Consider the following 13,638-nt stretch of genomic DNA (forward strand, 5'->3'; position numbering starts at 1 on the left):
TTTTTTTTCTCTAATTATTTTGAGATATCTTTCTCTCTCTCGTATCAAAAAAGATCATCTAGTAATTACAAATGCAATTATTTATGTCACTAGTCACTGGATTATTTAGTTTATTAATACATTTTCTATCACTCTATATATATATATATATGGGCAGAATATGAATTTAATGTGTGTTGAGCATAATGTGATTTCCTGTGGAAAAATACAATTAACTAGCTGTATGTATGTATGTATGTATGTATGTATGTATGTATGTATGTATGTATGTATGTATGTATGTATGTATGTATGTATGTATGTATGTATTTGGACTTCCAAAGCTCTTCTCCACATCTTTTCAGGCAACATACTTATCCTCTACTTACCATATATCTTACTCGCTTAATTAATCTCCATTTCGTACAAGTAATGCATCAATCTATATTTTTTAATTTTTGGATCAATTTTTAGAATTTTTTTGCTAATTATATAATATTATGTTTTACGGGAAAAATAAACTACAGGTTACATATAAAACAATAAACATACAAAACGCATTCGAAATTTCAAAAAAAAAATACATGAAGTTTTAAATCATTTTCTAATTATGCCAGTTTAAAAGAAAAAATATATATACTCAAGAGTTTATGTGTTTTTTATTTAAAATCATAAATTACATATAAAAGTTTGCAAAAACTTTCAAAATTTATAATATTTTCAGTTAAGCGAACTCGACACGCATGAAGAAATTCCTAAACTGTTTTAAATTTATGTATTCTTTAAAAAATCTGAGTCTATGAATTTATCAGATATTAGTTGCATGCACGTGTTTATTTGTAATTTTGTAAGGGTTTATGAACATTGAGATAATTTAAAAAAAAATGAAAACAAAAATACTTGTTATCATCTCTCTATGTGTATATATATATATATATATATATATATATATATATATATATATATATATATATATATATTAATATATATTAGGTAAATACGTAAATACGTTGGGCTATTATTATACATGAAACTGGTGTCTTTTGGACGCTAGTCCATTCTGAAAAAACTGGTCAAGGCCTTTTCAGTTTTCCCTCTACAGCTAATGCGATTTCTCGTCGACCATTCATGACAAACCTTCTTCGGCAGTTTTCTTCTCTCTCCCAAGGCGACTTCACAGATACAGACAGCCAAACTCCAAAGCCCTAAACAGACAAGACAAAGATCCGCAAGGGCAAGGCTTCCATGGACATCACGAGCACCGAGCTGAACTTCCAGTCTCGGTCCCTATCTCCTCCGGACATGGTAACAGCGCTGTGAGAGAGTTCAAGGGTAATATGTGTGTGCCCCCTTCTTGTCCAGTTCTTGAATCTGGGTTTTGGTTCTTTGAAATTTTCAGCAGAACAAGGCAGAGGCGGAGCCGAGAAACACGAACCCATTTGCAGAAGCCTTCCCAGATGATGATGACCCGTTATGCAGGATCAATCTCAAGGAGACTGCGGATTTCGTGAAGTCATTTCCCGTTCTATCAAACAGTAAGAGCGGGAATAACATGGGGAATGAGAGGAGAGAGAGTTTGTCATCGCAGAAGAGCATTGGAGGAGGAAGCAGTAGTTCACACAGAAGAGGTCGACAGTTTGAAGTATACCGTTACGTCTCAGGAGGAGGAGGAAGAAGAAGAAACTTCCCTTCGAAATGGGTCGATGCTGAGAAATGGGTTACTTCTGGTCATGAATCCCCTGCGCATTCCTTCAAGAACAGCCCCAGCAACATACATTTTGATGGGTTTAAAGTTAAACAACAGGTACATTCCTTTTCATGTTTCATCCACCGGATTTCGTTGCATTTTAGAGTAATTGGACAAGATCTAAGCGGTTCTAACTCGGTTTTTAGTCTCAAGAATCTGGAATCACGTTTCTATACACGGTCTCAGCTCGAAAAGCTTGGATCTTTGACGATGGGCTCGAGACATTGTACTTAACCTGGGGAAATTGTCTGGTAGGTGGATTTGGTTTTCTCGGAGAAATCTAGGGTTACAGAAGAGAAGGTGACAAGAACTGTCTCTGCATTCCATGGATCTCCGCATGTGGACCACCATTCTAGTTATGGCGTAAAAGGGTTTAATGGGTCTGTCTCATCATCTCCGACAGATCTTCTCCTTAAAGGTAAAACAATAAAAGAGAAGAAAAAGACTCCTCTTTTTTTTCTCGGCCATGTACTGTTTGGTTACTGAGAAAATCCGCAGGAAAAAAAAGTGTTCCTTTATTGAAAAAAAACACTGTTCATCAGATAAATTGGCCGATGAAGTCCAACAGATTCTCCCGAGACACAAAGCTCTCGACCCGTCAACTGAAGGGTTCCTGTTCAGAAACTCGGCCGACGAACCCACCGGAGACTCCTCGCCGGAGAAATTTCTCCGACAAGACCTTCAGCACAGAGATGTCGGAACAGAGATGACGCCGTTGGGAAGCCTGACGGTTTCGAGATGCCACACGCCGTTCAAGAGCTCGTCGCCGGCGAGACACAACACGCCTTCCAAGATGTCGGGACCTCTGACGGCGGAGACGAAGGGCGTTATCGACATATCGGAGTTCGCAGACAAGCTTCGACTCGGAGGGACGGCTCAGTACGACTCGGTGACGAGTAATTGGAGCTCGAGGGAGGAGGAGGAAGAGGAGATTTCGAAAAGTTTGAGGCATTTCGATGCTGGAAGCGAATTGAGGAGAAGCTTTTCTGAATCAAAGGCCAATTTGTGGGACGAGGAAGAGAAGATCAAATACTGCCAAAGGTACGTATTTGGTTTGATTTATCCATTTCTTATGCTCTTTCATTGATTTCGAAAATCAAAGTTTTATACTTTCTAATATAATATAGATTGTGAAATATTGCGGAATAATGTCTTTGCTCACATTTGATCCATTGGCTAATATCTCAGAATATATCTATTGTGTATCTCTAAATATAGATGGAAAGAAAATCGGTTCAATAGAATTGGTCTAGAGCTGGGTTGTGTTCGGTATCTGTTCTAGTTGAGAAAACCGAACTAAATTGAATTGATCGAGTTTGGTTTGGTTCGGTTCAACTAAGTTATGGTTGATATTATAAACCAATTCGAACTTGACCCTTTTGAATGTTAAAACCCAGCCAAACTAAAATCGAAATTGTTTTGATCAATTCTGTGGGTTAGATACATAAAATTTGATCATTTTTATATAACTTATATAGTTTTTTTCCCAATAAAATGCATAAAATACGAGTCCATGACAGTTATACGATTGTGAATTGTGAACGTGACTAATAGGTACCAAAGAGAGGAAGCGAGAATTCAAGCATGGGTTAGTCTCCAAAGCGCTAAGGCCGAAGCTCAATCTAGGAAACTCGAGGTACTTTCTATTCTCTCCTTTTCCCCTCTCTCGTATTTCGTATATATATGTATATATACGTATATACATATGTATCATGCATATGTATCTGTGTGTATATATAATAAAATACTGAATTTTTGTCCGTTCTAATGGATTTGTCGAGCCACCCGCCTCACTTGACCGGTCTTCGTTGCTTAGACAAAAAGCCAAGAAAAGTGAATGAAAGTCATCGGAACCCTAATTTTATAAGTGGACGTGTTCTTCTTCTTCGTCGTCGTAAGTTGTGTAGTCCATGTGTACATATGATTGGTTTGAAATGGATATCTATTGTCATTCTTTTTGGAAATAGATTTAGATTTTCAATGCATTTAACGCCTACGTGCCATGAGGATTAATATAATGTATGAATTTCGAATAATCATGAATCATGATATAAAGATATGAATTTCGGACAGTATAATTTTCAATGCATTTAGCAATATTTTTCAAGATGTTTATGAATTTTGGGTAATTACGATACAAGTATATTATTATAAATTTGTATTTACGTAAAAGGTTTCAATTTGTATACATGAGTCTTATAATCTTATAATATCTATTATATAATCGACTTTTTTTTATTTATAAAATACTTGTTAGGTGAAAATACAAAAGATGAGATCGAATTTGGAGGAGAAACAAATGAAGAGGATGACGGCGGTTCATCGGAGAGCTGAGGAGTGGAGAGCCACCGCGAGGAGGCAACACATCGAGCAGATGCAGAGAGCTGCGGCTGAGCGATCGAGGAAGACGGTGAACCGTCGTGGCTCCGCCGCAGTGGTCAGCCGGAGCTCGTGCGGTTGCTTTCCTTGCCACAACAACCATTCTTATTATCATTAGCTCGTGAAACAAATAATGTAATGTGGACGAGGAAGAGAAAATTAGTTTTTTTTTCCAATTCTATATTTTTACTTTTATTAATAATGTTTTTCTATGTGGATAAAGAAAAATATTAATAGGTTAACTAACTATATATATATATATATATATTTCATGAAAACATGATCCACATTAATTTCTTGTTACAGGTAGGAGTAGGGGTGGACATTTCATTTTGGTTATAATAATAATTTTAGAAACCCGAATATTTCTGAAGAATCGAGTTAAATATTAAAAATATTAAAAGAGCAAAAATTTATAAAAAAATATATATTTTTCTTAATAAAAATTGAAAACGAAATAGAATCAAATTAAATATAATATAATATTTGATTGATATATGTATTTTTTCTAATATCGAATAACTCGAACCGTACAAATATTGAAACGAAATCGAACTGATAGCATATTCTCCCCGGTGGACAAAATATCCAAAATACCCTATTTCTACTAAAACTACTTCTGCATATATCCTTATTCAGATATGATCATGTGACAAGAATAATTGTATGATCAAATGATGGTCGTATTGGTACAACGTTAAATTTATGATGATTTCACTAAGTGATTAGTGTGGTATGTAAGGTGTGGTCATGGTGACTTGATATAATCACTATAAATTTAATGTTACAACCAATGTGACTATACAATTATTCTGATCATATGGTCATATTTGAAAAAAAGTATATGCAGAAATAGTTTTAACAAAAAGAGGGTATTTTGGATAATACTCCAGCTCACTGTTAAAATCTAAGTAGTACCTGAAATCCCTAAATTGCCCCTCACAAAACCATTTAATGGGCATTGAATCTTGATGGTGAAGAGGGGTGTAAAATGGGCGGGTCGGGTCGGGTTTGGATCGGGCTTAGTTCGGGCTTAGATTTTTTCGGATCGGGCCGGCCCACCCATTTATTTTTTGGGCCTATGATCGGTGGCCCGGAGCCCGGCCCTATAGAGCTTCGGGCGGGTTCGGCTCGGGTTTCGAGTTTTTTTTATTTAATAAAAAATAAATATTAATATATAATAATAATAATAATTTAAAATTTTAAAAAACAATAATAGCAAATTTTCGCCTATATCAATTATAATTAAAAGATAATTAACGATAACTACGACCATGTCCATTTACCTATTCTCTCGATCCTCTTGCTGGTTGAACTAAATCTTCTCGTCTATATTTCTCTGCGATTACTGATAATCTGTCTTTTAGAAATCATTGCGTTTTGAGATTTGTCAGTCTGTTTTCTCTAATATTTTCTCTATTTTCTCTATTTCTTATAGTTTATTTCATCTAATCAAATATTCTTCTGTCTGATTTTTTTTTTCTGTAGTATTCATATGATCATTTTATTTTCTGCACATAAGGTGTTTGATGAAATTCTTGAAACAAAAAACGATGGCAGGTTCCAGTATGTGACCTGCGGTTTACGACAGGTCACATAAATTAATTAAACCAAAATCTAATCAAACTGTTTAATAATATATATATATATATATATATGTATATAATATAAGTTTGACATATATTCATCAAATTGTTTTGAAATATATATATATATATATATATATATATATAACATACAAATAAAAGTTTTTATATAATATTGTGTGGTATTAAATTTCAAATGAAAGTAAAAATCTAATAATATAATATTTTTTCGGATTAAATGGACGGGCCGGGCGGATTTCGGGCCGGACTCGATTCGGCCCTAACTTTTTGTGGGTCGGGCTGGCCCGCCCATTTATTTACCGGGCCTATATTATTAGGTCCAAACCCTTAATTTTTCGGACGGTTTTAGACCAGGATTCGGGCTTCGGGTTCTATTGACACCCCTTATTGAAGGTTGGTTAGCATTAAGAAAAGATATTCGGTTTAGAATTTTTAATTTCATAGGGTTTATATTTAATTGATTATTTTTACATCGAATTTTCATTTGACTAGATTTCCTTCCTTTTTTCCGGACAAATATTTATTTTGTTAATTGTTTATACATCTGATTTTGTGGTGGATTAATTTAATTTTTAAAAATTATAATTAATATGATTCCTTTTAGAATTAAATAAATTCATACTGCATTTGGCAGCGTTGCACGGCATTGAATAAATCCAAAACAACAGATTGAGAAAATCTTTTGGGTAAAATTTTCTTTTTCTATAATCATGAAACAAGTAGATTGCTTTATATATATATATATATATATTACATGATAAGAAAAAAAAGTCTTAAATTTATTAGAGAGACAGTCACCGACCCAAACACACTCTTTTTTCGCAGCTTTTCATCAATACCGTATTTCACGTCAAACCCCTTCCTTCTTCACAGATTGTTTTTTGTTTGTTTCTGTTTATTTTTATTCTCTCGAAATCATACATAAATTATTTTAAAAAAAAATATTGTGATGTGTCTTATCAAGTTTTATCTCTAAATTTTTTTTGGGTAAATAAAGTATGCCGATATAATTGTAAAATTGTTTTGATAACACGATATTTTGGGAGGAAGTCATATGAATATTCCTTATATTTAAATTCGAGACAAAACAAACATTTGCATCTCTATTTCACCGGTTGAATTTTTCAAATTGAGTATAATGGTATAACAATGATAGAAAAGAACTCTTGAATAACTCTAAGTAATATTATAATTTTACCATCCAATTTGCTAGACTCCAATATAAATAAAAATATTAAAAAAACTATAAAAAATAATTATCATCATATTATTTTTTTATCTAACCACGTGTTTTACAAATTAAGCAGTTACGAGATTAAAAAAACCATATGAAAGACTAGGAGTGAGCATTTTGATTTGGAAATTTAGTTCTACAAAAGTTTGAATCCAAACCGAATAATATTATATTCTAATTAATATAACTTTTATAGATCCGAATAAACTATTTTTAAATCATAAATATCGAACTAAAATCTAAATTATCCACCTTTATATATTATATCGAATCTCATTTGTTGTTTGATATTTATATAATAAAACAATTTCGAATTGAACCGAAACAATTAACATCCAATTTGATAATATCTGAACCAAATAAATTATTCCCGAATTGAATCCTGCGAATTCAAAATGAAACTATATTTTTAAATGATTTGTGTAGCATTAGCCCAATATTAGGCCCAATTAAAGGTTGACGATCTAAAGTAGGCCCAATAAGTTATATTTAGCCCAAACCTAGGCCCAACTTAAAATGTTGGCCCACGACTGGGCGAAATGTCAGAATCTTTCTAACTTGCTGCTCAAGAAGTGAGCGTCTTCGGAAGCTAGGCAGGAGCAGACTGACGAAGAAAGCAGCATACTTCGGTTCGCAGATCGAGGAACGGGTGAAATTCTCTCTCTTCTTTGCAAGTTCGCACTGAATGTTCTTCGTTTTCAATTCGTTTTTCTGGGTTTCTGATTTCTCCTTGATCCGTTCAATTTCAAGGGTTTCACTCCTTTGTGCTGACACTAAGGCTTTTCAGATCGAATTCTGAGAAGAAGATGTTCCTCACCAGGTAAAACCAGCATTTTCCGATCCTTCGGCTTGAAAATTCTAGGTTTTTTTTTTTTTTAATTTCTGGGTTTACTTCAGTTGTTTTCCTCTTTCGCGAACTTGCTGTTCTTGTCGAATATCATTGATCGTTTCTGGGTCTTTTCCGATTGGTTGTTCGAAGGACTGAGTATGACAGAGGTGTCAACACCTTTTCTCCTGAAGGTCGGCTGTTTCAAGTCGAGTATGCCATTGAAGCCATCAAGGTAAACTCATCGATTTCTCAATCCGTATGTTTCCATGGAAAGTAGTTAGCAGCATCGGGAGAATAGAGGAAAAAGGCGTTTCTTTGTTTAGATAGTAAGTCCTGGAATGAAATTTTCTATGATTGCTTAGCTCTTTGCATCGACTTAGTTCAGTTTCCATTTCGGCTCTGATGTTCTTTGTTGGGATTGGCTTATATTAGGATTTGCCTTTCTCTATGGATTTGGTGTCAAGGTTTTAATGGGTGAGTAGTTCAGTTTCTATTTCGGCATTGATGTTCTGAGTTGGAATTGCCTTAGATTATGACCGGGTTCCTCTATGGACTTGGTGTCAGGGTTTTGATGGGTGAGTTGTTCGGTTTCAATTTCGGCATTAATTCTGATCGCCTTAGATTAGGATTTGCATTTCTCTATGGATTTGTTGTCAAGGTTCTAATGGGTGAGTGACTCTTTCAGCTTGGCTCTACTGCTATTGGAGTAAAGACCAAGGAAGGAGTTGTGCTTGCTGTCGAGAAGCGTATCACCTCGCCTCTTCTGGTCAGTTCTCTTTGTTTTTCTCCTTTTGTCATGTGTTCCTACTGCACTTGCTGTGTTTCAGGTTCTTTCCAGTAGATATGGACTCAGTTTAGTTGCTTCTATGGCCATTTTAGATTTTTTTCTAGTCTGCTCTGCTTTTAGACTTAAGGCTGTTTTTGGGGATTTCTGGTGTTCACATTTGGAAACAAATAGGATTTCTGCTTGAGAAAGCATGATGAAGAAGTTGGAACTTGGAACACTCAAATTTCTTACAGATAATAGTCTCCTTAACGTTTCTTGGACAGAATCATGTTTATGCTCAGCCCATAAGGAAACTTGTACAAAGAAGTGATTTTTGGCTTTATTTTGCTCGACAAAATCACAACAGGGAACTTGAAAGTTTGAAACTTTGAATTTCATGAGGCATTCCAATAGGAGAATCAAGTAGATCAAGTATGGGATGAATGATTCTCGTTGAAGTATGTATGAGTTGTCTTCTTATTGCGTCGATGAAGAAACTGGTATCAGCCCATAAGGAAACTTGTACAAAGAAGTGATTTTTGGCTTTATTTTGCTCGACAAAATCACAACAGGGACTTGAAAGTTTGAAACTTTGAATTTCATGAGGCATTCCAATAGGAGAATCAAGTAGATCAAGTATGGGATGAATGATTCTCGTTGAAGTATGTATGAGTTGTCTTCTTATTGCGTCGATGAAGAAACTGGTATCAGTTATGGTGTTCAGCAGCGTTTCATCAGTCTCTCTTGAAATATTTTTGCCAGGAGCCGAGCAGTGTGGAGAAAATTATGGAAATTGACCAGCACATAGGATGTGCCATGAGCGGTCTGATTGCTGATGCCCGTACACTAGTTGAGCATGCACGTGTTGAAACTCAAGTGAGGCTTTTAGTTTACAGTTTCTCTTTGTTGTTTGCCATTGTTGAACATGAAGAGGCTTTTGTGTTATTTTACCGTCTCTTTTCCTGTTTGACAGAATCACAGGTTCTCGTATGGTGAGCCAATGACTGTAGAGTCTACAACACAGGCTCTTTGCGATCTTGCTTTAAGATTCGGTGAAGGAGATGAAGAGTCAATGGTAATAATAGTTTTCTTGTGTATAGCATTGGAATCTCGATCATTTATCCATTTTATATGAATTTTTACGGTTTACATGGATGGTTGTTGAATGCAGTCACGGCCATTCGGAGTATCTCTTCTCATTGCTGGTCACGACGAAAATGGACCGAGCCTGTGAGTAATGATTCTTCACTCTGCTGTCTTTCCACTGATAACATAATTAAAGCCCAGATTATTGTTCATATAGACCAAATTAATCTATCAAACGTAAGTCATTTCTGTATAATGAAAGGACTTTTCTCGTGGATCAGATACTACACAGATCCATCAGGCACATTCTGGCAGTGCAACGCTAAGGCCATTGGTTCAGGGTCAGAAGGGGCTGACAGTTCCCTGCAAGAACAATTCAACAAGGTCCTTATTTGCATCATCCCGAGGATTATTATACGATCTATGCGAGTTTTGTCATTAAATTCAATGTCCTAACCTTACAGGATTTGACTCTCCAAGAAGCTGAAACTATTGCCATGTCCATCCTCAAGCAAGTGATGGAAGAAAAGGTACTGACTTTACTGAAACTATAACACACCCGTTATCCATTTTCATCCATTTTCGGTTCGAGGATTCCGATATTCTCGTTATGTCGAAAAGGTGACTCCAAGTAACGTGGACATCGCCAAGGTGGCACCCGGATACCATCTCTACACTCCACAAGAGGTGGAGGCAGTCATCACCCGTCTTTGATGAAAAAATCTTCCGGTGGGAATCTTCGAATTTCCGGTGAGTGATTTCTCAACTTGTGTCTGCTTCTGGATCTGAGACCAAGAAACTGTCTTTTGCACCTATGGAAACAAACAAACATTTTCACCTATTGTCTGTCAAATGGTGAATGTCAAAACACTCACCCAGTTGTTTAAGAACTTTTCTTTCATCTCTGAACGTCATCGGACAAATGTCTGGTTATTTCAGTTCTGAAGTGTTTTGTCTGGTTCAAGTTTCATGCGTTTGATTACATACAAAATCCATATTATAAGCAGTACTTGGAAGGATTATGGTTATGGAGGAGAGGTATTGGACATTTGTTTTACCATTCTAAAATTTAAATTGGATCATGTAAGAGAGGAATCATATTGTAAGAAAAAATATATTAACCATTGGTTATAATCCAATGTAGAATAATATTTTCTTTCTCATTTATGTAATGGCTTCATAGTATCATTGCATTGTCCAACGAGTGACTCTGACTGCCTTATTTTTCAACACTAACTGGTAGACAAGATGCATATATTAAGCACAAACTTCTTTTTTTGGATATAATGCACAATTTAATTTTTAATCGCCAATAATTATTATTATAGAGCCAAGTTAAATGGAAAACCGGTTTCCGATAACCAATCCGCCCCATCGATAAACCGGTCGGCGGTATACTCCTCAGCCTCTTCGGGATCTGTAATTACTTCAAAGCCCTTCCAATTAACTCTAAATTCCGTATTTGCCCCTGGTCCTCTGTTCGCATACTCTCTGTAAATCAGAGTGTCCAAGGCGAAGTTCCCATTCCACAAGTGCCAGCCTTCAGGTCGGATCACGTCGGAGATGTCGGATTGCATCACGACCGTCCGTGAGAACCTCTTCCACGGACGGCCAAGATAGGTCGGAAAATCATCCTCCGCTTCCCGGAGATCCAACGTGGCACCGATCCGACAATTCTGGATAACGATGCCGGTGTTCTGGTTTGGATCCGTTCGACCCTGCGCGGTGACCATGTTCCTCTGCTCTGGGTTCGGTCTCCGCGCGTGGATGTCACAGTCCTGGAAGACCACTGCCGCGTTGCCGAAGATGAAGTCGACGGTTCCGCTGACATGGCACTTCACGAAGAACTGGCGTTTAGAGTGGACGTAGAGAGTGTCTTGGTATGCGGAGATGTTGCATCTGTAGAATGCAGATTTGTCTGAACCGACGCGTAGAGCCACGGCTTGATCGTTCGAGGGACCGGCTGTGTTCTCGAAGGTGATGTCGCGGGCCATGAACCCTTCCCCCACCGCAGCTGTTTAAGGGTGGAACCATATCATTAGTTACACATCCTTAGTAAGACTATAATTTCAGCTTCCCACTCCGGATTCGGTTATATTTGAGTTCATTTTTTTTAGTATTCAGAAAAAAAAAATAATTATTCGATTTTTATATTGATTTTGGTTTGGTCCAAATCTATTTTGTCTTGGGGTTTGGTTCGGTTTTGATTTAGATTATTTTTTATTGATAAAAATATTAATTTTTCAAAAGAAAAAAATCGGTTTTTTCGAATATTTTCCTTCCTTTCAGTTTGATTTTTGGATTTCAATTTTTCCGATTTTATAAAAGAAACCCATCATTATTCGATTTTTCTATGAGATTTGGTTAGACTGCCATTATATATTATTTGGGATCGATTTCACACTGGTAGATACCCGATTTATTAAATTAAATACTCGAAGTCTTAACCGAATCATTGTAGATTCTAAATATATTACTCGAATCCGATCCATATGTTTCAATATCCGATTTTCAAATAATTTTGGAGATGGGTGGGGTATGAGGTTTTTTGCCCACCACCCCTACGTTATATATACGGTATAAATACATTGGTAAACGTAGAGAAAAGCTTGATATATACGTACCGACAGTAGCAGACCGGAATGTAGTCATGTCTTCGTTACCGCCGACGCTCCTGTCTCCGGTGATGAAGGTCTTGGTCCGACCATCTCCGACGAACATCAAGTTCATCTTGTTGCTCGGAACATTAACGTTCTCTCTATAGACTCCGGCCTTTATCTTTATCACATACCTCTCTGTCCTTTTCTTCGGCGCCGCCTCCACCGCCTCTCCCACCGTCGTGAAATCTCCGGTCCCGTCCGCCGCCACCACCACATTCGGCTGAACGCTTTTCGATTGAAGGAGTCGCCTTTTATTTTATGTATTCAGGACATGATGATGTTGGAATTAGAATAAGGGTTATATGGTTTGATGTTTAGACGAGAGAATATCATTTTTAAAACATTTTGGAAGAAAAAATAGTTTAAATGGAAATGTTTCTCTTAATCTTTTTCCTTCGAATATTTTCCTCAATTTTTTTATTTATAATTTTTTTATAACAACACATTTATATTACAACTCTTGCACATGATAACACTATTACAAAATATATATATATATATATATATATTTTATATATATGTGTATGCTTATATATATACATGACTATAGAGTACATGTGTATGAATGTATATACGTAGATATATGTGTTAATGAATTAATTGGATTAAAACGGGTTTGGTAGATTGATCCAACACAACCCATTATTATTATTGGATCGATCCAATTCAATCCATTAATTTATCTAATTTAAATTGATTGGGTTTATATGGATCCGTTTAACCAAATTGATTTTACTGGTTTACCTATGGTAGGGTTTGCATAAATGGGTTCCGGATAAATGCACGTTACAAGATTAATGACTCCTGATTTTCACGATTATTGTCAAATTACAAGTCCAAAAATTATTTTCTAGTGGTTTAAAAACAATAGTAACAATTTAAAATCAAAGTAAAATTAATGATTAAAACTCTATAATTTTCAATACGGGTACCTGTCGTCTGCCGATAACCAGCATGGCCACCCATCTTTGTCGGTGGCCGCCGCCATTGTTGCCTCCTCGAGCTTGCGCTTGTTGAAGGGTCGAGCCTTTGGTCGTGAGTTGGCGATGTCGGTGTCTGTCATATTCTTGATCAAAGCTAGTGCAATGCCACATAGACGCTGTATGTATACCTACATATGTATATGAATCGTTTGATATTTTCTTACTGACATATACCACATAAAAATATGATTTCATGGACCGACCGACTTCATATATATATATATATATATGCATGCGATAGAATATTATGCATTGTTTGAGGAGTATAAAATTTCGTGTATAACATTCCTCAATTCCATCCATGCAACAGTCTTGTACAAAAACATCGGTTGTACATAAATATACATATATATATATATATATATATA

At 35.9% G+C, this 13,638-nt stretch overlaps 3 protein-coding genes across 4 annotated transcripts in view; 2 read left to right on the forward strand and 1 right to left on the reverse strand.

The window, feature by feature from the left end:
• Positions 1-1,047: 1,047 nt before the first annotated feature.
• LOC104810585 lies at positions 1,048-4,328 on the forward strand. Its single transcript, XM_010536932.1, has 6 exons — positions 1,048-1,284; positions 1,379-1,783; positions 1,982-2,144; positions 2,269-2,767; positions 3,281-3,362; positions 3,984-4,328. Exons 1-6 carry the CDS (start codon positions 1,225-1,227, stop codon positions 4,221-4,223), a joined length of 1,449 nt encoding a protein of 482 aa, XP_010535234.1. The 5' UTR covers positions 1,048-1,224; the 3' UTR covers positions 4,224-4,328.
• Positions 4,329-7,504: 3,176 nt separating this feature from the next.
• On the forward strand, positions 7,505-10,565 carry LOC104810393 (proteasome subunit alpha type-5-B). 2 transcript variants are annotated; one of them, XM_010536679.1, is made up of 10 exons: positions 7,505-7,595; positions 7,697-7,766; positions 7,926-8,007; positions 8,461-8,541; positions 9,304-9,417; positions 9,515-9,616; positions 9,713-9,771; positions 9,909-10,011; positions 10,092-10,157; positions 10,249-10,565. In XM_010536679.1, exons 2-10 carry the CDS (start codon positions 7,753-7,755, stop codon positions 10,339-10,341), a joined length of 714 nt encoding a protein of 237 aa, XP_010534981.1. In that variant the 5' UTR covers positions 7,505-7,595; positions 7,697-7,752; the 3' UTR covers positions 10,342-10,565. The 2 variants fall into 2 exon arrangements, with proteins under 2 accessions (XP_010534981.1, XP_010534983.1); XM_010536681.1 differs by having other exon boundaries at positions 7,530-7,595; positions 7,734-7,766.
• Positions 10,566-10,687: 122 nt separating this feature from the next.
• Positions 10,688-13,638, reverse strand: part of LOC104810394 (pectinesterase-like) — a 4,142-nt gene continuing 1,191 nt past the window's right edge. The window contains exons 2-4 of the mRNA XM_010536682.2: positions 13,220-13,398; positions 12,252-12,535; positions 10,688-11,641 (exon numbers count right to left, since the gene is read on the reverse strand). Of these exons, the coding sequence (XP_010534984.1) occupies positions 10,950-11,641; positions 12,252-12,535; positions 13,220-13,398 (1,155 nt within the window). The 3' untranslated portion in view covers positions 10,688-10,949. The remainder of the gene's footprint in view (positions 11,642-12,251; positions 12,536-13,219; positions 13,399-13,638) is intronic.

The sequence above is a fragment of the Tarenaya hassleriana genome, unplaced genomic scaffold, assembly GCF_000463585.1.
Source record: "Tarenaya hassleriana unplaced genomic scaffold, ASM46358v1 Cleome18, whole genome shotgun sequence".
Taxonomy (NCBI): domain Eukaryota; kingdom Viridiplantae; phylum Streptophyta; class Magnoliopsida; order Brassicales; family Cleomaceae; genus Tarenaya; species Tarenaya hassleriana.

Excerpts from the sequence above, each read along its gene's own strand:
- LOC104810393 (XM_010536679.1), top strand. Across the intron at positions 8,008-8,460 it reads ATGCCATTGAAGCCATCAAG|CTTGGCTCTACTGCTATTGG; the intron begins GTAAACTCATCG and ends TGACTCTTTCAG. Across the intron at positions 9,772-9,908 it reads GACGAAAATGGACCGAGCCT|ATACTACACAGATCCATCAG; the intron begins GTGAGTAATGAT and ends CTCGTGGATCAG.
- LOC104810585 (XM_010536932.1), top strand. The coding sequence starts at position 1,225 with ATGGACATCACGAGCACCGAGCTGAACTTCCAGTCTCGGTCCCTATCT. Across the intron at positions 1,784-1,981 it reads GGTTTAAAGTTAAACAACAG|GTGGATTTGGTTTTCTCGGA; the intron begins GTACATTCCTTT and ends ATTGTCTGGTAG. Across the intron at positions 2,768-3,280 it reads AAGATCAAATACTGCCAAAG|GTACCAAAGAGAGGAAGCGA; the intron begins GTACGTATTTGG and ends CGTGACTAATAG.